This window comes from Bombina bombina, chromosome 4, assembly GCF_027579735.1.
Source record: "Bombina bombina isolate aBomBom1 chromosome 4, aBomBom1.pri, whole genome shotgun sequence".
Lineage (NCBI taxonomy): Eukaryota > Metazoa > Chordata > Amphibia > Anura > Bombinatoridae > Bombina > Bombina bombina.
Genome location: NC_069502.1, coordinates 843,593,566 through 843,615,253, shown reverse-complemented (window position 1 = coordinate 843,615,253; position 21,688 = coordinate 843,593,566). Strand labels below are relative to the sequence as shown.

Genomic DNA, 21,688 nt, shown 5'->3' with positions numbered 1-21,688 from the left:
TGGCCTGCTTTCCCTTGTTCCAGCCTTGCATTGGTCTCCAAGCTGGCTTGGCCTGAGAAGTATTACCCTCTTGCTTAGAGGACGTAGCACCTTGGGCTGGTCCGTTTTTACGAAAGGGACGAAAATTAGGTCTATTTTTTGCCTTGAAAGGCCGATCCTGAGGAAGGGCGTGGCCCTTACCCCCAGTGATATCAGAGATAATCTCTTTCAAGTCAGGACCAAACAACGTTTTCCCCTTGAAAGGAATGTTTAGTAGCTTGTTCTTGGAAGACGCATCAGCCGACCAAGATTTCAACCAAAGCGCTCTGCGCGCCACAATAGCAAACCCAGAGTTCTTAGCCGCTAACTTAGCCAATTGCAAAGAGGCGTCTAGAGTGAAAGAATTAGCCAATTTGAGAGCATTGATTCTGTCCATAATCTCCTCATAAGGAGGAGAGTCACTATCGAGCACCTTAAGCAGTTCATCAAACCAGAAATATGCGGCAGTAGTGACAGGGACAATGCATGAAATGGGTTGTAGAAGGTAACCCTGCTGAACAAACATCTTTTTAAGCAAACCTTCTAATTTTTTATCCATAGGATCTTTGAAAGCACAACTATCCTCTATGGGAATAGTGGTGCGTTTGTTTAAAGTAGAAACCGCTCCCTCGACCTTGGGGACTGACTGCCATAAGTCCTTTCTGGGGTCGACCATAGGAAACAATTTTTTAAATATGGGGGGAGGGACGAAAGGAATACCGGGCCTTTCCCATTCTTTATTAACAATGTCCGCCACCCGCTTGGGTATAGGAAAAGCTTCTGGGAGCCCCGGCACCTCTAGGAACTTGTCCATTTTACATAGTTTCTCTGGGATGACTAAATTTTCACAATCATCCAGAGTGGATAATACCTCCTTAAGCAAAATGCGGAGATGTTCCAATTTAAATTTAAATGTAATCACATCAGATTCAGCCTGCTGAGAAATGTTCCCTAAATCAGTAATTTCTCCCTCAGACAAAACCTCCCTGGCCCCCTCAGATTGGGTTAGGGGCCCTTCAGAGATATTAATATCAGCGTCGTCATGCTCTTCAGTAACTAAAACAGAGCAGCCACGCTTACGCTGACAAGGGTTCATTTTGGCTAAAATGTTTTTGACAGAATTATCCATTACAGCCGTTAATTGTTGCATAGTAAGGAGTATTGGCGCGCTAGATGTACTAGGGGCCTCCTGAGTGGGCAAGACTCGTGTAGACGAAGGAGGGAATGATGCAGTACCATGCTTACTCCCCTCACTTGAGGAATCATCTTGGGCATCATTGTCATTATCACATAAATCACATTTATTTAAATGAATAGGAATTCTGGCTTCCCCACATTCAGAACACAGTCTATCTGGTAGTTCAGACATGTTAAACAGGCATAAACTTGATCAGAAAGTACAAAAAACGTTTTAAAATAAAACCGTTACTGTCACTTTAAATTTTAAACTGAACACACTTTATTACTGCAATTGCGAAAAAACATGAAGGAATTGTTCAAAATTCACCAAATTTTCACCACAGCGTCTTAAAGCTTTGAAAATATTGCACACCAATTTTGGAAGCTTTAACCCTTAAAATAACGGAACCGGAGCCGTTTTAAGCTTTAAACCCCTTTACAGTCCCTGGTATCTGCTTTGCTGAGACCCAACCAAACCCAAAGGGGAATACGATACCAAATGACGCCTTCAGAAGTCTTTTATAAGTATCAGAGCTCCTCTCACATGCGACTGCATGCCATGCCTCTCAAAAACAAGTGCGCAACACCGGCGCGAAAATGAGACTCTGCCTATGCTTTGGGAAAGCCCCTAAAGAATAAGGTGTCTAAAACAGTGCCTGCCGATATTATTATATCAAAATACCCAGATAAAATGATTCCTCAAGGCTAAATATGTGTTAATAATCAATCGATTTAGCCCAGAAAAAGTCTACAGTTTAAATAAGCCCTTGTGAAGCCCTTATTTACAATCGCAATAAACATGGCTTACCGGATCCCATAGGGAAAATGACAGCTTCCAGCATTACATCGTCTTGTTAGAATGTGTCATACCTCAAGCAGTAAGAGACTGCACACTGTTCCCCCAACTGAAGTTAATTGCTCTCAACAGTCCTGTGTGGAACAGCCATGGATTTTAGTTACGGTTGCTAAAATCATTTTCCTCATACAAACAGAATTCTTCATCTCTTTTCTGTTTCTGAGTAAATAGTACGTACCAGCACTATTTGAAAATAACAAACTCTTGATTGAATAATGAAAAACTACAGTTAAACACTAAAAAACTCTAAGCCATCTCCGTGGAGATGTTGCCTGTACAACGGCAAAGAGAATGACTGGGGTAGGCGGAGCCTAGGAGGGATCATGTGACCAGCTTTGCTGGGCTCTTTGCCATTTCCTGTTGGGGAAGAGAATATCCCCACAAGTAAGGATGACGCCGTGGACCGGACACACCTATGTTGGAGAAATTAGGTTTATTTTTGGCCTTGAAAGGCCGATCCTGAGGAAGGGCGTGGCCCTTACCCCCAGTGATATCAGAGATAATCTCTTTCAAGTCAGGGCCAAACAGCGTTTTCCCCTTGAAAGGAATGTTAAGTAGTTTGTTCTTGGAAGACGCATCAGCTGACCAAGATTTCAACCAAAGCGCTCTGCGCGCCACAATAGCAAACCCAGAATTCTTAGCCGCTAACCTAGCCAATTGCAAAGTGGCGTCTAGGGTGAAAGAATTAGCCAATTTGAGAGCATTGATTCTGTCCATAATCTCCTCATAAGGAGGAGAATCACTATCGACCGCCTTTACCAGCTCATCGAACCAGAAACACGCGGCTGTAGCGACAGGGACAATGCATGAAATTGGTTGTAGAAGGTAACCCTGCTGAACAAACATCTTTTTAAGTAAACCTTCTAATTTTTTATCCATAGGATCTTTGAAAGCACAACTATCTTCTATGGGTATAGTGGTGCGTTTGTTTAAAGTGGAAACCGCTCCCTCGACCTTGGGGACTGTCTGCCATAAGTCCTTTCTGGGGTCGACCATAGGAAACAATTTTTTAAATATGGGGGGAGGGACGAAAGGTATACCGGGCCTTTCCCATTCTTTATTTACAATGTCCGCCACCCGCTTGGGTATAGGAAAAGCTTCTGGGAGCCCCGGGACCTCTAGGAACTTGTCCATTTTACATAGTTTCTCTGGGATGACCAAATTGTCACAATCATCCAGAGTGGATAATACCTCCTTAAGCAGAGCGCGGAGATGTTCCAACTTAAATTTAAATGTAATCACATCAGGTTCAGCTTGTTGAGAAATTTTCCCTGAATCTGAAATTTCTCCCTCAGACAAAACCTCCCTGGCCCCATCAGACTGGTGTAGGGGCCTTTCAGAACCATTATCATCAGCGTCGTCATGCTCTTCAGTATCTAAAACAGAGCAGTCGCGCTTACGCTGATAAGTGGGCATTTTGGCTAAAATGTTTTTGATAGAATTATCCATTACAGCCGTTAATTGTTGCATAGTAAGGAGTATTGGCGCGCTAGATGTACTAGGGGCCTCCTGAGTGGGCAAGACTCGTGTAGACGAAGGAGGGAATGATGCAGTACCATGCTTACTCCCCTCACTTGAGGAATCATCTTGGGCATCATTGTCATTGTCACATAAATCACATTTATTTAAATGAGAAGGAACTCTGGCTTCCCCACATTCAGAACACAGTCTATCTGGTAGTTCAGACATGTTAAACAGGCATAAACTTGATAACAAAGTACAAAAAACGTTTTAAAATAAAACCGTTACTGTCACTTTAAATTTTAAACTGAACACACTTTATTACTGCAATTGCGAAAAAATATGAAGGAATTGTTCAAAATTCACCAAAATTTCACCACAGTGTCTTAAAGCCTTAAAAGTATTGCACACCAAATTTGGAAGCTTTAACCCTTAAAATAACGGAACCGGAGCCGTTTTTAACTTTAACCCCTTTACAGTCCCTGGTATCTGCTTTGCTGAGACCCAACCAAGCCCAAAGGGGAATACGATACCAAATGACGCCTTCAGAAAGTCTTTTCTATGTATCAGAGCTCCTCACACATGCGACTGCATGTCATGCCTCTCAAAAACAAGTGCGCAACACCGGCGCGAAAATGAGGCTCTGCCTATGATTTGGGAAAGCCCCTAAAGAATAAGGTGTCTAAAACAGTGCCTGCCGATATAATCTTATCAAAATACCCAGATTAAATGATTCCTCAAGGCTAAATATGTGTTAATATATGAATCGATTTAGCCCAGAAAAAGTCTACAGTCTTAATAAGCCCTTGTGAAGCCCTTATTTACTATCTTAATAAACATGGCTTACCGGATCCCATAGGGAAAATGACAGCTTCCAGCATTACATCGTCTTGTTAGAATGTGTCATACCTCAAGCAGCAAGAGACTGCTCACTGTTCCCCCAACTGAAGTTAATTCCTCTCAACAGTCCTGTGTGGAACAGCCATGGATTTTAGTAACGGTTGCTAAAATCATTTTCCTCATACAAACAGAAATCTTCATCTCTTTTCTGTTTCAGAGTAAATAGTACATACCAGCACTATTTTAAAATAACAAACTCTTGATTGAATAATAAAAACTACAGTTAAACACTAAAAAACTCTAAGCCATCTCCGTGGAGATGTTGCCTGTACAACGGCAAAGAGAATGACTGGGGTAGGCGGAGCCTAGGAGGGATCATGTGACCAGCTTTGCTGGGCTCTTTGCCATTTCCTGTTGGGGAAGAGAATATCCCACAAGTAAGGATGACGCCGTGGACCGGACACACCTATGTTGGAGAAATCCGCTTCCCAATTTTCCACTCCTGGGATGTGGATTGCAGACAGGTGGCAGGAGTGAGTCTCCGCCCATTGAATGATTTTGGTCACTTCTTCCATCGCCAGGGAACTCCTTGTTCCCCCCTGATGGTTGATGTACGCAACCGTCGTCATGTTGTCTGATTGAAACCGTATGAACTTGGCCTGTGCTAGCTGAGGCCAAGCCTTGAGAGCATGGAATATCGCTCTCAGTTCCAGAATATTTATCGGTAGAAGAGATTCTTCCCGAGACCAAAGACCCTGAGCTTTCAGGGGTCCCCAGACCGCGCCCCAGCCCATCAGACTGGCGTCGGTCGTGACAATGACCCACTCTGGTCTGCGGAAGCTCATCCCCTGTGACAGGTTGTCCAGGGACAGCCACCAACGGAGTGAGTCTCTGGTCCTCTGATTTACTTGTATCTTCGGAGACAAGTCTGTATAGTCCCCATTCCACTGACTGAGCATGCACAGTTGTAATGGTCTTAGATGAATGCGCGCAAAAGGAACTATGTCCATTGCCGCTACCATCAAACCTATTACTTCCATGCACTGCGCTATGGAAGGAAGAGGAACGGAATGAAGTGTTTGACAAGAGTTTAGAAGTTTTGTTTTTCTGGCCTCTGTCAGAAAAATCCTCATTTCTAAGGAGTCTATAATTGTTCCCAAGAAGGGAACCCTTGTCGACGGAGATAGAGAACTCTTTTCCACGTTCACTTTCCATCCGTGAGATCTGAGAAAGGCCAGGACTATGTCCGTGTGAGCCTTTGCTTGAGGAAGGGACGACGCTTGAATCAGAATGTCGTCCAAGTAAGGTACTACTGCAATGCCCCTTGGTCTTAGCACCGCTAGAAGGGACCCTAGTACCTTTGTGAAAATCCTTGGAGCAGTGGCTAATCCGAAAGGAAGCGCCACGAACTGGTAATGCTTGTCCAGGAATGCGAACCTTAGGAACCGATGATGTTCCTTGTGGATAGGAATATGTAAATACGCATCCTTTAAATCCACCGTGGTCATGAATTGACCTTCCTGGATGGAAGGAAGAATTGTCCGAATGGTTTCCATTTTGAACGATGGAACCTTGAGAAACTTGTTTAAGATCTTGAGATCTAAGATTGGTCTGAACGTTCCCTCTTTTTTGGGAACTATGAACAGATTGGAGTAGAACCCCATCCCTTGTTCCCCTAATGGAACAGGATGAATCACTCCCATTTTTACCAGGTCTTCTACACAATGTAAGAATGCCTGTCTCTTTATGTGGTCTGAAGACAATTGGGACCTGTGGAACCTCCCCCTTGGGGGGAGCCCCTTGAATTCCAGAAGATAACCTTGGGAGACTATTTCTAGTGCCCAAGGATCCAGAACATCTCTTGCCCAAGCCTGAGCAAAGAGAGAGAGTCTGCCCCCCACCAGATCCGGTCCCGGATCGGGGGCCAACATTTCATGCAGTCTTGGTAGCAGTGGCAGGTTTCTTGGCCTGCTTTCCCTTGTTCCAGCCTTGCATTGGTCTCCAGGCTGGTTTGGCTTGAGAAGTATTACCCTCTTGCTTAGAGGACGTAGCACTTGGGGCTGGTCCGTTTCTACGAAAGGGACGAAAATTAGGTTTATTTTTGGCCTTGAAAGACCTATCCTGAGGAAGGGCGTGGCCCTTACCCCCAGTGATATCAGAGATAATCTCTTTCAAGTCAGGGCCAAACAGCGTTTTCCCCTTGAAAGGAATGTTGAGTTTGTTCTTGGAAGACGCATCCGCTGACCAAGATTTCAACCAAAGCGCTCTGCGCGCCACAATAGCAAACCCAGAATTCTTCGCCGCTAACCTAGCCAATTGCAAAGTGGCGTCTAGGGTGAAAGAATTAGCCAATTTCAGAGCACGGATTCTGTCCATAATCTCCTCATAAGGAGGAGAATCGCTATCGATCGCCTTTACTAGCTCATCGAACCAGAAACACGCGGCTGTAGTGACAGGGACAATGCATGAAATTGGTTGTAGAAGGTAACCTTGCTGAACAAACATCTTTTTAAGCAAACCTTCTAATTTTTTATCCATAGGATCTTTGAAAGCACAACTATCTTCTATGGGTATAGTGGTGCGTTTGTTTAAAGTAGAAACCGCTCCCTCGACCTTGGGGACTGTCTGCCATAAGTCCTTTCTGGGGTCGACCATAGGAAACAATTTTTTAAATATGGGGGGAGGGACGAAAGGTATACCGGGCCTTTCCCATTCTTTATTTACAATGTCCGCCACCCGCTTGGGTATAGGAAAAGCTTCTGGGAGCCCCGGGACCTCTAGGAACTTGTCCATTTTACATAGTTTCTCTGGGATGATCAAATTCTCACAATCATCCAGAGTGGATAATACCTCCTTAAGCAGAGCGCGGAGATGTTCCAACTTAAATTTAAATGTAATCACATCGGGTTCAGCTTGTTGAGAAATTTTCCCTGAATCTGAAATTTCTCCCTCAGACAAAACCTCCCTGGCCCCCTCAGACTGGTGTAGGGGCATTTCAGAACCATTATCATCAGCGTCCTCATGCTCTTCAGTATCTAAAACAGAGCAGTCGCGCTTACGCTGATAAGTGGGCATTTTGGCTAAAATGTTTTTGATAGAATTATCCATTACAGCCGTTAATTGTTGCATAGTAAGGAGTATTGGCGCGCTAGATGTACTAGGGGCCTCCTGAGTGGGCAAGACTCGTGTAGACGAAGGAGGGAATGATGCAGTACCATGCTTACTCCCCTCACTTGAGGAATCATCTTGGGCATCATTTTCATTGTCACATAAATCACATTTATTTAAATGATAAGGAACCTTGGCTTCCCCACATTCAGAACACAGTCTATCTGGTAGTTCAGACATGTTAAACAGGCATAAACTTGATAACAAAGTACAAAAAACGTTTTAAAATAAAACCGTTACTGTCACTTTAAATTTTAAACTGAACACACTTTATTACTGCAATTGCGAAAAAGTATGAAGGAATTGTTCAAAATTCACCAAAATTTCACCACAGTGTCTTAAAGCCTTAAAAGTATTGCACACCAAATTTGGAAGCTTTAACCTTTAAAATAACGGAACCGGAGCCGTTTTTAACTTTAACCCCTTTACAGTCCCTGGTATCTGCTTTGCTGAGACCCAACCAAGCCCAAAGGGGAATACGATACCAAATGACGCCTTCAGAAAGTCTTTTCTATGTATCAGAGCTCCTCACACATGCGACTGCATGTCATGCTTCTCAAAAACAAGTGCGCAATACCGGCGCGAAAATGAGGCTCTGCCTATGATCAGGGAAAGCCCCTAGAGAGTAAGGTGTCTAAAACAGTGCCTGCCGATATTAATTTACAAAAATACCCAGATTAAATGATTCCTCAAGGCTAAATATGTGTTATATATGAATCGATTTAGCCCAGAAAATGTCTACAGTCTTAATAAGCCCTTGTGAAGCCCTTATTTACTGTCTGAATAAAAATGGCTTACCGGATCCCATAGGGAAAATGACAGCTTCCAGCATTACATCGTCTTGTTAGAATGTGTCATACCTCAAGCAGCAAAAGACTGCTCACTGTTCCCCCAACTGAAGTTAATTCCTCTCAACAGTCCTGTGTGGAACAGCCATGGATTTTAGTAACGGTTGCTAAAATCATTTTCCTCATACAAACAGAAATCTTCATCTCTTTTCTGTTTCAGAGTAAATAGTACATACCAGCACTATTTTAAAATAACAAACTCTTGATTGAATAATAAAAACTACAGTTAAACACTAAAAAACTCTAAGCCATCTCCGTGGAGATGTTGCCTGTACAACGGCAAAGAGAATGACTGGGGTAGGCGGAGCCTAGGAGGGATCATGTGACCAGCTTTGCTGGGCTCTTTGCCATTTCCTGTTGGGGAAGAGAATATCCCACAAGTAAGGATGACGCCGTGGACCGGACACACCTATGTTGGAGAAAGCTTATGTTTTGATGACATCAGCAGACCAAGATTTGAGCCACAATGCTCTATGTGCTAAAATAGCAAATACTGCATTTTTTGCCGCTAATTTAGCAATTTGAAAAGCGGCATCAGTAATAAAAGAATTAGCTATCTTAAGAGCCTTAATTCCATCTAGAATGTCATCTAATGGAGTCTCAACCTTAAGAGACTCTTCTAGAGCCTCAAACCAAAAAGCTGCTGCAGTAGTTGCTGGAACAATGCAAGCCGTAGGTTGTAAAAGAAATCCCTGATTAACAAATAATTTCTTTAGTAGACCCTCTAATTTCTTATCCATAGGATCCTTGAAAGCACAACTATCCTCAATGGGTATAGTAGTACGCTTAGCTAGGGAAGATATATCTCCCTCTACCTTAGGGACCGTTTGCCATGAGTCCCGAATGGTATCTGATATAGTAAACATTTTCTTAAAATTATGAGAGGGAGAAAACGGTATACCTGGTCTATCCCATTCCTTACTAATAATTTCCGAAATTCTCTGAGGAACCGGAAAAACATCAGTGTAAGTAGGAACTTCCAAATATTTATCCATTTTACACAATTTCTCTGGAGGAATCACAATAGGATCACAATCATCCAGAGTCGCTAAAACCTCCCTAAGCAATAGGCCGAGGTGTTCAAGCTTAAATATAAATGACATAGCATCCGAATTTGTCTGAGGCAAAAAATTCCCTGAATCAGAGATTTTACCCTCAGACAGTAATTCCCTAATCCCCAACTCAGAGCACTGTGAGGGAACATCGGAAAAAGCTAATAAAGCATCAGAGGATTCAGTATTTACATTAATACTTGACCTACTGCGTTTACCCTGCAACACTGGTAATTTAGACAATACCTCTGTAAGGGTAGTTGACATAACGGCAGCCATCTCCTGCAGAGTAAAGGAATTAGACGCACTAGAAGTACTAGGCGTCGCTTGTGTGGGCATAAAAGGTTGTGACACTTTGGGAGAATTGGATGGCATATCCTGATTCTCTTCAGACTGAGAATCATCCCTAGGCACACTTTCTTTATTTAAAATATGCTTTTTACATTGTAAACCCTTTCAGTACAAAAGTTACACAATGTTAGAGGGGGTTGCACAATAGCTTCTAAACACATAGAACAATGAGAAACCTCAATGTCAGACATGTTGAACAGACTAGTAATACCACATAAGTCGTTTAAACACTTATTTATAGCATAAAATAAACATTAGAAAAAACATGTACTGTGCCTTTAAGAAAAGAAAAAGTGAAAAAATTTTCCAAAATGCACAAAAAACATTAAATTATTCCCAAATTTAACTTAATATTCTTGGTTAATCCAAAAATTACTGCACCCAGAAGCAAGGGCAGAAATAAGGCTTTTTGAAGTACTTATATCAACATGTAGTCAAAAGATAGTTTAAAATACACTCTGCACCCCAGGGTACATCGAATCAAGTTTACAACCCTTCAGACCAGCTACACAGTCCAGGAGCCATCGAGTTATGGTTTGCTGCTGCTAAGCCTGAAGAAATTGCGCCAAAATAGGCTCCGCCCCTTAAGGTCAAAAGTCGGAGTAGGCCCAAACAACACCGCATGGAAATACAGTTTTGCACTAAAGTAAAAATACACACACAATATAACCCTCAAGCATAAAACCAATAAGTTTTAAGTGCCAAAAATAAAAAACATAAAACATCGTTTTTTATATTGTCTCCCATGTCACATAATGCCCAAATATCAACTAATGATAAATATAAAATAGGGACTCCAGTAACACCCCTCTTATTAAAATAGGTTTTACTGCTTACCCCATTCCCATACAGGGAAATAATGCCAGCCAGTTCTGATACACCAAGTCTCCTCAGAAAAAAAGACTGCACATACCTTAATGCTGCTTGTAGCTTGAAACCGGTCTCCACACTGAAGATGTCTCATGGTTACCTTCAGAAGTCTTGTGGGAACCAGCGTGGATCTCAGTTACAAATGCTAAGATCATCAAACCTCAGGGCAGAAATCTTCTTCCATATCCCCCTGAGGAAAATAGTATGCACCGGTACCATTAAAAATAAAAAACTTCTTGATTGAAGAAACTAATACCTCACTTTACCATGTCTTCCTAGTATAACACACGCAAAGAGAATGACTGAGGGTGGAGGGGAAGGGAGGGGCTATATATACAGCTCTGCTGTGGTACTCTTTGCCCCTTAATGTTAGCAGGAGGTTAATATCCCACAAGTAAGGATGAAATCCGTGGATTCGTCATATCTTTGTAAAATAAATTAATCCCGGTTCCGGACTTTGTATTCGAGTTGTGGAGATCCATCCCCAATGTGGATGGCGGTATATACACGCTTGCTAAACGTAGTACTATTCCGCTGAAGGATAGTTCGTCGTTTTAAGAGCCAATGGATAAGAAGATAGATTCTCTGTTAAGAAAGATGTTTCAACATACAAGATATTTGTTTCAATCGGCAGTGGCTGTTGCTGCGGTTGCTGGAGCAACTTACTGGTGCGACTCCTTATCGGAATTGATCGAGGTGGAGGGTCCCCTCGACATGATCCAGGAAAGAATTAAGGCCTTAATGGTGGCTAATTCTTTTATTTGTGATGCTGATATGCAAATTATTTGCCTGAATGCTAAGGTGTTAGGTTTTTCTGTTCAACCTTCCGCAAAGCCTGAGCAATCCAAAAGGACTTGGAAGCCGCCTCAGTCCTGGAATAAATCCAAGCAGAACAAGAAGCCCGCCAAGACAAAGTCGGCATGAAGGCGCGGACCCCGATCCGGCTCTGGATCGTGTAGGGGGCAGACTGACGCTCTTTTCGGATGCTTGGTTTGGGGATGTGCAAGACCCATGGGTTCTGGAGGTCATCGCTCAGGGATACAAAATAGGGTTCAAAGCTCATCCACCCAGGGGCAGATTCCTATTGTCAAACCTGTCTTCAAGGCCAGAAAAGAGACAAGCTTTTCTGGGGTGCGTGAGGATTCTCTGCTCCCTGGGAGTCATTGTACCTGTACCTCTTGCAGAAAGGGGTCTGGGATACTGCTCAAACCTTTTTGTGGTTCCAAAGAAGAAGGGAACCTTACGCCCGATTCTGGACCTAAAGTGTTTAAACAAGTTGCTATCTCTACCCTTATTCAAGATGGAGACGATAAGGTCCATCCTTCCCTTAGTTCAGGAAGGACAGTTCATGACCCCGATAGATCTGAAGGATGCTTACCTTCATGTTCCAATAAAAAGGAACACTTCAAGTGCCTAAGGTTTGCATTCCTGGACCAGCACTTCCAGTTTATTGCTCTTCCATTTGATCTAGCTACTGCTCCAAGAGTTTTTACAAAGATTCTAGGGGCTCTGCTGGCAGTTGCCAGAACAAGAGGTATAGCAGTAGCTCCATTCTGGTTCAAAAACCATCTTTTCATCTGGCAATGGACCAATCGAAATTTCGTCTGTTTCTTCTTCCATCTCATGGATGGAAGATAAACTTAGAAAAGAGTTCTCTTGTTCCCAGTACCAGGGTGGAATTCCTGGGTACTATAATAGACTCCATATCCATGAGGATATTTCGTACAGACCAGAGATATTGCAAGCTATCTTCAGCTTGTCTTGCCCTCTAGACCTCTTTAAGGCCCTCTGTGGTTCGGTGTATGGAGGTGATCGGTCTCATGGTGTCCAGCATGGACATCGTTCCCTTTGCCAGGTTCCATCTCAGACCACTACAGCTGTGCATGCTGAGACAGTGGAACGGCGATCATTCGGATCTGTCTCAACAGGTTTCTCTGGACAACCGGTTGAGAGAATCGCTCTCCTGGTGGCTCTGTCCAGATCACCTGTCCCGAGGGACATCCTTCTTAAGACCATCTTGGGAGATTGTGACTACGGATGCAAGTCTCTCGGGATGGGGAGCTGTCTGTGGTGCCAAGAAGGCACAGGGCCTGTGGACTCGAGGAGAATTCTCCCTCCCGATCAACATTCTAGAACTTAGGGCAATCTTCAATGCTCTGAAGGCTTGGCCTCTTCTGGGTTCCTCCCAGTTTATAAGATTTCAATCAGACAACATAACCTCGGTGGCTTTCATTAACCATCAGGGGGGTACGAGAAGCTCCCTAGCCATGAGTGAAGTATCTTGTATTTTGGAGTGGGCGGAAGCCCAGAACTGCTCGCTGTAAGGGATCCACATTCCGGGTGTGGACAACTGGGAAGTAGATTTTCTCAGCAGACAATCCCTTTCATCTGATGGAATGGTCTCTCCATCCCAAGGTGTTTGCGGAGATTTGCAACAGATGGGGGACGCCGGAAATAGATCTCATGGCGTCCCGGCTCAATTCCAAGCTACCCAGATATGGGTTGCAGTCCAGGGATCCTCAGGCAGAGCTAACAGATGCATTAGCAGTGCCTTGGAGGTTCAATCTAATTTATATTTTTTCACCGTTACCATTTCTCCCTCGTGTAGTGGCTCACATCAAACAGGAGCGAGCATCAGTGATAATGATTGCTCCATCATGGCGAGAAGGACGTTGTTCACGGACCTGGTGGGGATGTCCTCATCTCTTCCATGGAGGTTACCTTGTCGCAGGGATCTCTGCGTGGAGATTAAATGCTAAGGGGCCCATTTATCAAGCTCAGAACAGAGCTTGTGGGCCCATGTTTCTAGCGAGTCTTCAGACTCGTCAGAAACAGCAGTTATGAAGCAACAGTCTAAAGACCGCTGCTCCATAACCCTGTCCGCCTGCTCTGCGCAGGTGGACAGGAATAGCCGGAAATCAACCCGATTGAGTACGATCGGGTTGATTGACACCCCCCTGCTGGCGACCAATTGGCCGCGAGTCTGCAGGGGGCGGCTTTGCACCAGCAGCTCTTGTGAGCTGCTGGTGCAATTTTGAATACGGAGAGTGTATTGCTCTCCGCATTCAGTGATGTCTTGCGGACCTGATCCGCACTGTCGGATCAGGTCCGCAAGTTTTTCGATAAATAGGGCCCTTAGTCTTAGCCAAGAGAGGGTTCTCTGAGAGGGTTATTGACACTCTAATTCAGGCTCGTAAGCCTGTTACTCTTCACATCTACCATAAGGTGTGGAGAGCCTACTTGTTCTGGTGAGAAGAGCAGGGTTTCGCCTGGCATAAGATCAAGGCTGCCAGGATTCTTTCTCCTGGAGGGTCTGGAGAAGGGCCTTTCTGCCAGTTCCCTGAAGAGACAGATTTCGGGCCCTTTCTGCTTTGCTGCACATGAGGCTTGCAGAGCTTCCTGACATGCAATCCTTCATTAAGGCTCTGATCAGGATCAGACCTGTGTTTAGATCTAATGCTCCACCTTGGAGTCTGAATCTTGTTCTTAAGTTTTTGCAACGGGCTCCGCGTGAGCCTACGCATTCGCTTGACATTAAATTGTTGTCCTGGAAGGTTCTTTTTCTATTGGCGATTGCGTCGGCGCACCGAGTTTCTGAAATGGCTGCCTTGAAATGTGAGCCTCCCTATCTAGTGTTCCACTCAGATAAGGCTGTTCTACGTACCCGCTTGTGTTTTCTTCCTAAGGTGGTGTCTGATAGTAACATCAATCAGGAGATTGTGGTTCCTTCCTTTTTTCCTAATCTTTCTTCTTCGAAAACATAATTTATGTAAGAACTTACCTGATAAATTAATTTCTTTCATATTAGCAAGAGTCCATGAGCTAGTGACGTATGGGATATACATTCCTACCAGGAAGGGCAAAGTTTCCCAAACCTTAAAATGCCTATAAATACACCCCTCACCACACCCACAATTCAGTTTAACGAATAGCCAAGAAGTGGGGTGATAAGAAAGGAGAGAAAGCATCAAAAATAAGGAATTGGAATAATTGTGCTTTATACAAAAAAATCATAACCACCACAAAAAGGGTGGGCCTCATGGACTCTTGCTAATATGAAAGAAATGAATTTATCAGGTAAGTTCTTACATAAATTATGTTTTCTTTCATGTAATTAGCAAGAGTCCATGAGCTAGTGACGTATGGGATAGCAGATACCCAAGATGTGGAACTTCCACGCAAGAGTCACTAGAGAGGGAGGGATAAAATAAAGACAGCCAATTCCGCTGAAAAATTAATCCACAACACAAATCAAGAGTTTCAATTTTTAAAATGAAAAAACTGAAATTATAAGCAGAAGAATCAAACTGAAACAGCTGCCTGAAGTACTATTCTACCAAAAACTGCTTCTAAGAAGAGAAAACATCAAAATGGTAGAATTTAGCAAAAGTATGCAAAGAAGACCAAGTCATTGCTTTGCAAATCTGATCAACAGAAGCTTCATTCTTAAAAGTCCAGGAAGTAGAAACTGACCTAGTAGAATGAGCCGTAATCCTCTGAGACGGGGATTAACCCGACTCCAAATAAGCATGATGAATCAAAAGCTTTAACCAAGATGCCAAAGAAATGGCAGAAGCCTTCTGACCTTTCCTAAAACCAGAAAAGATAACAAATAGACTTGAAGTCTGTCTGAAATCTGAATAGCTTCAACATAATATTTCAAAACTCTTACCACATCCAAAGAATGTAAGAATCTTACCAAAGAATTCTTAGGATTAAGACACAATGAAAAGACAATAATTCCTCCACTAATGTTGTTAGAATTCACAACTTTGGTTGAAAATTGAAATGAGGAAAAACCACCTTATCCTGATGAAAAATCAGAACAAGGAGATTCACAAGAAAGAACAGATAATTTAAAACTGTTCAAGTTGAAGAGATGTCTAAAAAGAACAATACTTTCCATAAAAGTAATTAATGTCCAAAGAAAGCATATGCTCAAACAGAAGAGCCTGTAAAGCCTTCAGAATCAAATTAAGACTCCAAAGAGGAGAAATTGACTTAATGACAGGCTTGATACGAACCAAAGCCTGAACAAAACAAAGAATATTAGAAAGATTTAGCAATTCTTACTGTGAAACAGCACAGGAAAAGCAGAGATTTGTCCTTTCAAGGAACATGCAGACAAAACCGTATGAAGAGACTAAAAAATCCTAGGAATTCTAAAAGAATGCCAAGATAATTCATAAGAAGAGCATCATGAGATGTAAATCTTCCAAACTCGATAATAAATCCTATTAGACACAGATTTATGAGCCTGCTACATAGTATTACTTACTGAGTCAGAGAAACTCCTATGACTAAGTACTAAGCATTACATTTTCATACCATCAAATTAATAATTTGAATTCCTGATGAAAAAAAATGAAAGTTAAGATATAAGGTCTGGCTATAATGGAAGTAACCAAGATTGGCAACTGAACATCCGACCAAGAACTATATACCAAAACCTGTGTGGCCATGCTAAAGCCACCAGCCACACCAAAGATTGCTCTCTGAAGATTTTGAAAATCACTTTTTAAAAGAAGAACCAGAGATGAAAAAATATAGGCAGATTGATAATTCCAAAGAAGTGTCAATGCATACACTACTTCCGCCTGAGGATCCCCGAACCTGAATAGGCCCCTGGGAAGTTCCATGTTTAGATGAGATGCCAACAGATCTATTACTGGAAGCCCTCACATCTGAAAAATTGAAAAACATATCTGGGTAAAAAGACAATTCTCCCGGATGTAAAGCTTGATTAACAGAGATAATCCGGTTCCCAATGTCTATACCTGGGAAAAAGACCACAGAAATTAGATAGGAGTTGAATTTAGCCCAAGCAAATATCGAAGATATTTCTGTCACAGCCTAAGAACTGATAGTCCCACCCTGATAATTGACATACGCCACAGTTGTGACAATGTCTGTCTGAAAACAATAAACGTCTCTTCTTCAAAAAGAAACCAAACTGAAGAACTCTGAGAATGCACGGAGTTCCAAAAATATGAAATGGTAATCTCGCCTCCTGAGATTTCCAAACCCCTTGTGCTGACAGATATCCTCAGACAGCCTCCCAACCTAAAAGACTCACATCTGCAGATCATGGTCCAGGTTGAAAGAACCGAAGAGACCTATAGAACTAAATGATGGTGATCTTAACCACCGAATCAAAGATAGTTAAACATTAGGATTCAAAGATATAAAAAGTGATATCCTAGAATCCCTGCACCATTATTCAGCATAAAAAACTGGAAAGGTTTCCTATGAAATGAGCAAAGGGAATCGAATCCAATGCTGCAGCCATGAAACCTAAAACTTCCATGCATATATAGCAACTTGAAGGAAATAATAGAGACTGAAAATTCCAACAAACGGAACCCAATAAACTTGTCACTTGTCTGTTAGAGACAAAAACATTGACACAATTAATCTGGAAACCTAAAAAAAAAAAAAGGTGACCCTTGTGTGAGAAATCAAGGAGCTTTTGATAAGAAGATCCTCTAACCATGTCTTGAAGAGACAACAAAGTTGAATCGTATGAGATTCCACAGAATGAAAAGACTGAACCAGTACCACCATACCGTCCAAATAAGGAACACTGAGAACCTTAGATAAGATTCTTAGAGCTGTTGCTAGAGCAGAAGGAAAAGTAACAAATTGGTAATACTTGTCAAAAAAAGAGAATCTCAGAAAATAAAATAATCTGAATGAAAACAGAAAATTAAGATATGCATCTATTGTATCCATTGTAAACAAATAATGCATCACTGACCAAAAAGGCAGAATAGACCATATAAACTCCATTCTAAAAGATGGTACACTTATATGACAATTCAAAAAGATTTTTTTATCTTTGGAACAATGAATAGTCTTGAATAAAACCCCAAAACCCAGTTCCTAGAGATGGAACTGGAATAAATACCCCAGAAGACTCCAGGTCTGAGAAGCGCTTGAGCCCCAACAGGTGACCAGCTGCGCTTCACCAGTACCCAAAACATATAGGTCTGAATACACTTCAGGAAAGTGTTAGTCTTACTGAAATAGCTGGAATACGATAGAGAAAAAAAAGACTTCTCACAGATGGTTTTACTCTGAATCCTATTCTGTACCCAAAGTCTAAGAAGTTTGGACCGAATAGAACCAAACAAATTTCAAAAAAGTCTCAACCTGCCCCTTACCAGCCAAGCTGGAATAAGAACCGCACCTACATGCAAATTTGGGGAGCTGACTTAAAAAAGGCTTAATTGAATGATGAAAAAAACTTCCAATTATAAACATGTTACTTGGGGAAGAATTCAGGACTCCATTCTTTAGTAAGAACAGAAAACTAATATAAGCTTAAAGTTTTAGTCTTAGAACTCAATCTTGAAGCCCATAGTAACAGTTAAAGAATAAAATCCAATTATGAACCAAATAATTGATTACCTTGGAAAAAAAGAAATATGGATTTTAGAAATCAAATTAGCATTCCAAGACTGAAATCACAAAGTTCTTCTAGCTAAAATAGCTAAAGACATAGATTAAACCTCATTTGCGAAAATATTTAATAAAATGACAACACAAATGAAATTATTAGCATGTTAATTAAGTTAAAGGACCAGTCAACACACTGGACTTGCACAACAAATGCAAGAAAACAAGACAATGCAATAGCACTTAGTCTGAACCTCAAATGAGTAGTAGATTTTGTCCTTTTAACAATGCTAAACAAATCATAATCCGATACTTGATCTTAAAGTATCCAACCAGAAAGATGAAGCAATTGCAACATCAGCCAGAATAATAGTATATTTAGCAGGAGTAGAGATAGCCCCATTAACTTGGGGAATCTTTCCTCAAAACCAACTGCCGGCAAAGAATACAATTTAAAAACCTTAAATAAGGACTAAAAGAAAATTCTCAGCCTATTCAATTTCCTAGTATCAGGAACTGGAAAAAACCTCTGAAGAAATCACAGAAGATAAATAAGCAGAATATAAATGTTAGCTAGTCTTTTAAAATCCAAAGAACTAGTTACTTAAATATCCAAAATAATCAACACCTTTTGAACAAAGAATAAATGTACTCTATTTAAAAAATAAAAAAGTAGATTTGTTAGTGCCAATATCTGATGAAGAAAAATTCTGAATGAGAAAAAAACACCATCAGAGAAGGATAATTCAATATGTTGTTGGTCATTTGAAACTTCATCAACTAAAAAAGAAGTTTGAAAAAGACCTAAAAATTTATTAGAAGGCGGGATGTCAGACAAAGCCTTTAAAATAGAATCAGAAAAAAATTCTTATAAATTTCTAAGTATATCTTGTACAGGGAAAAAAGTCAAATGAAAATTTTCAAGGTGAGAAAAAAATATTAATTCATATGCATTAACCCAAATAATGAAACTGACAGTCTGAATGAAGGAATACTGATTATCCTGAATCATGGCAAATATAAGTTTAAACACATATATTTAGAATTTTACATATAAAGTGCCCAACCATAGCTTAGAGTGTCACAAAAAATAGGACTTACTTACCCCAGGACACTCATCTACATATAGTAGATAGCCAAACCAGTACTGAAACGAGAACAGTAGAGGTAATGGTATATAAGAGTATATCGTTGATCTGAAAAGGGAGGTAGGAGAAGAAATCTCTACGACCGATAACAGAGAACCTATGAAATAGATCCCCTAGAGGAAGACCATTGTATTCAAATAGGCAATACTCTCTTCACATCCCTCTGACATTCACTGCACTCTGAGAGGAAAACCGGGCTCCAGCCTGCTGCGAAGCGCATATCAACGTAGAATCTAGCACAAACTTACTTCACCACCTCCATGGGAGGCAAAGTTTGTAAAACTGAATTGTGGGTGTGGTGAGGGGTGTATTTATAGGCATTTTAAGGTTTGGGAAACTTTGCCCCTCCTGGTAGGAATGTATATCCCATACATCACTAGCTCATGGAATCTTGCTAATTACATGAAAGAAAGAACGGTTACTGAATAATCTGGATTTTGTTCGAGCTTTGAAGTTTTATCTTCAAGCTACTAAGGATTTTAGACAAACTTCTTCTTTGTATGTTATCTACTCTGGGAAGCGTAAAGGTCTGAAGGCCTCTTCAATTTCCTTATCTTTTTGGTTGAGGAGTGTTATACGCTTAGCATACGAGTCAGCTAATTCCACAAGAGCAGTGGCTTCCTCTTGGGCCTTTAAGAATGAGGCATCTATGGATCAGATTTGTAAGGCGGCTACCTGGTCCTCTACATACTTTTTCAAAATTCTACAAATTTGACGTTTTTGTTTCGGCTGAAGCAGCTTTTGGGAGAAAGGTTTTACAGGCTGTGGAGCCTCAGATTAGGGTCCACCTTTTCTTTTACCTCTCCCGTTATCATTCAGTGTTCTCTAGAGCTTGGGTATAGTTTTACCAACAGTAAGGAATGATGCTGTGGACTCTCCTCATATTAAGAAGGAAAACATAAATTATGCTTACCTGATAATTTAATTTACTTTTATATGAGGAGAGTCCACGAACTCCGCCCGTATACTCTGATGGGCGGGGGCCGTGGACTCTCCTCATACAGAAGGAAATTAAATTATCAGGTAAGCATAATGTATGTTTTTGAAAGACAGTTAAGGATAGTAAAAAAAAAAATCTGTTTCAATTAAATGTGAAAGTTGTTTAGAATGTTATGATCTGAATCATGAAAGAAAATAAATTGTGTTTCATGTCCCATTAAAAGTCAGAAGCACTTAAAGGGACAGTCAAGTCCAAAAAATATTTTCATGATTCAAATAGCCCATGTAATTTTAAACAACTTTCTAATGTATTTTTATCACCAATTTTGCTTTGTTCGCTTGGTATTCTTAGTTGAAAGCTAAACCTAGGTAAGATTATATGCTAATTTCTTAGACCTTGAAGACCGCCTCTAATCTAAATGCATTTTTACAGTTGTTCACCACTAGAGGGTGTAAGTTCATTGGTGTCATATAGATAATATTGAGCTTACACACGTGAAGTTACCTAGGAGTATGCACTGATTGGCTAAAATGTCTGTCAAAAGAACTGAAATAAGGGGGCAGTTTGCAAAGGCTTAGATACAATTTAATTACAGAGGTAAAAACGTGTATTTTTATAACTATGTTCGTTATGCAAAACTGGGGAATGGGTAATAAAGGGATTATCTATCTTTTTAAACAACACAAATTCTATTGTTGACTGTCCCTTTAAACCTGAGCTACACACTAACATGTGTTTGCTGTGTAACCATCTGATAACTATAACTGTTGTTTAGATGAGACAAAATGTCCCTATCACAGAAACTTCCCTTTATTTAATATGCGCTAATTACCTGTAGCCGCATTTATAGGAACTTCATCCTCAGTTTTCACGTGATGGCACACATTCAGTTCTTTTCCATGCTCAACCGCTGAGCCATCTGAAGATGTCACATCAGTACAGCCTGTACAGTAAGAATACACGCGTATGTGTAAGCTGTTTGTACCCTACATGCCTCAGACAAAACATATGTGCACACTCGCCAGTATCCCACATGCATCAGGCACAATATACATGCCTGTATCCTGTGTACTTCAAACATAACGAATGTGCACACTAAACTGTAACCTTTGTTCCACATACAACACACGTGCACACTCACTTGTAACTGTGTCCCCCCAAGCACAACATGAGTGCACATGCACCTGTAACCTGTCTCTCTCAGATGCAACACACGTGCACACTCACCTGTAATCCGCCTCCCCACTGGCACAACACGTGCACACTCACCTGAGCTGATACTGTCACTGGTGTCTTCATCTGTTGGTCCCAGCTGACGCTTCATAAACAGATCATCTGTTTTCTTAATTTTCCCTATATTAGCGCCTGTACAAATAAAGCAGATTCATTTTACATTGAATGATCTACTGTTTATAAATTTACCATTAAACTGTTTGGGCTAGATTACAAGTGGCGCACAAACGTTAACGCATACGATATTAAGTTATTGCGCCCTCGTTAACTTGCACTTGTATTGAAAGAAAACATAAATTATGCTTATCTGATAATTTTATTTCCAT

The 21,688-nt window shown here is 41.2% G+C and overlaps 1 protein-coding gene across 3 annotated transcripts in view; it reads right to left on the bottom strand.

Annotated features, from left to right (window-relative positions):
- Positions 1 to 21,688, bottom strand: part of LOC128657241 (gastrula zinc finger protein XlCGF26.1-like) — a 437,958-nt gene that overhangs the window by 103,884 nt on the left and 312,386 nt on the right. For all 3 annotated transcript variants that reach the window (XM_053711511.1, XM_053711510.1, XM_053711512.1), the window contains 2 exons: positions 21,399 to 21,494; positions 20,962 to 21,072 (listed from right to left, as the gene is read on the bottom strand). In XM_053711511.1, coding sequence (XP_053567486.1) covers positions 20,962 to 21,072; positions 21,399 to 21,494 — 207 coding nt within the window. The remainder of the gene's footprint in view (positions 1 to 20,961; positions 21,073 to 21,398; positions 21,495 to 21,688) is intronic.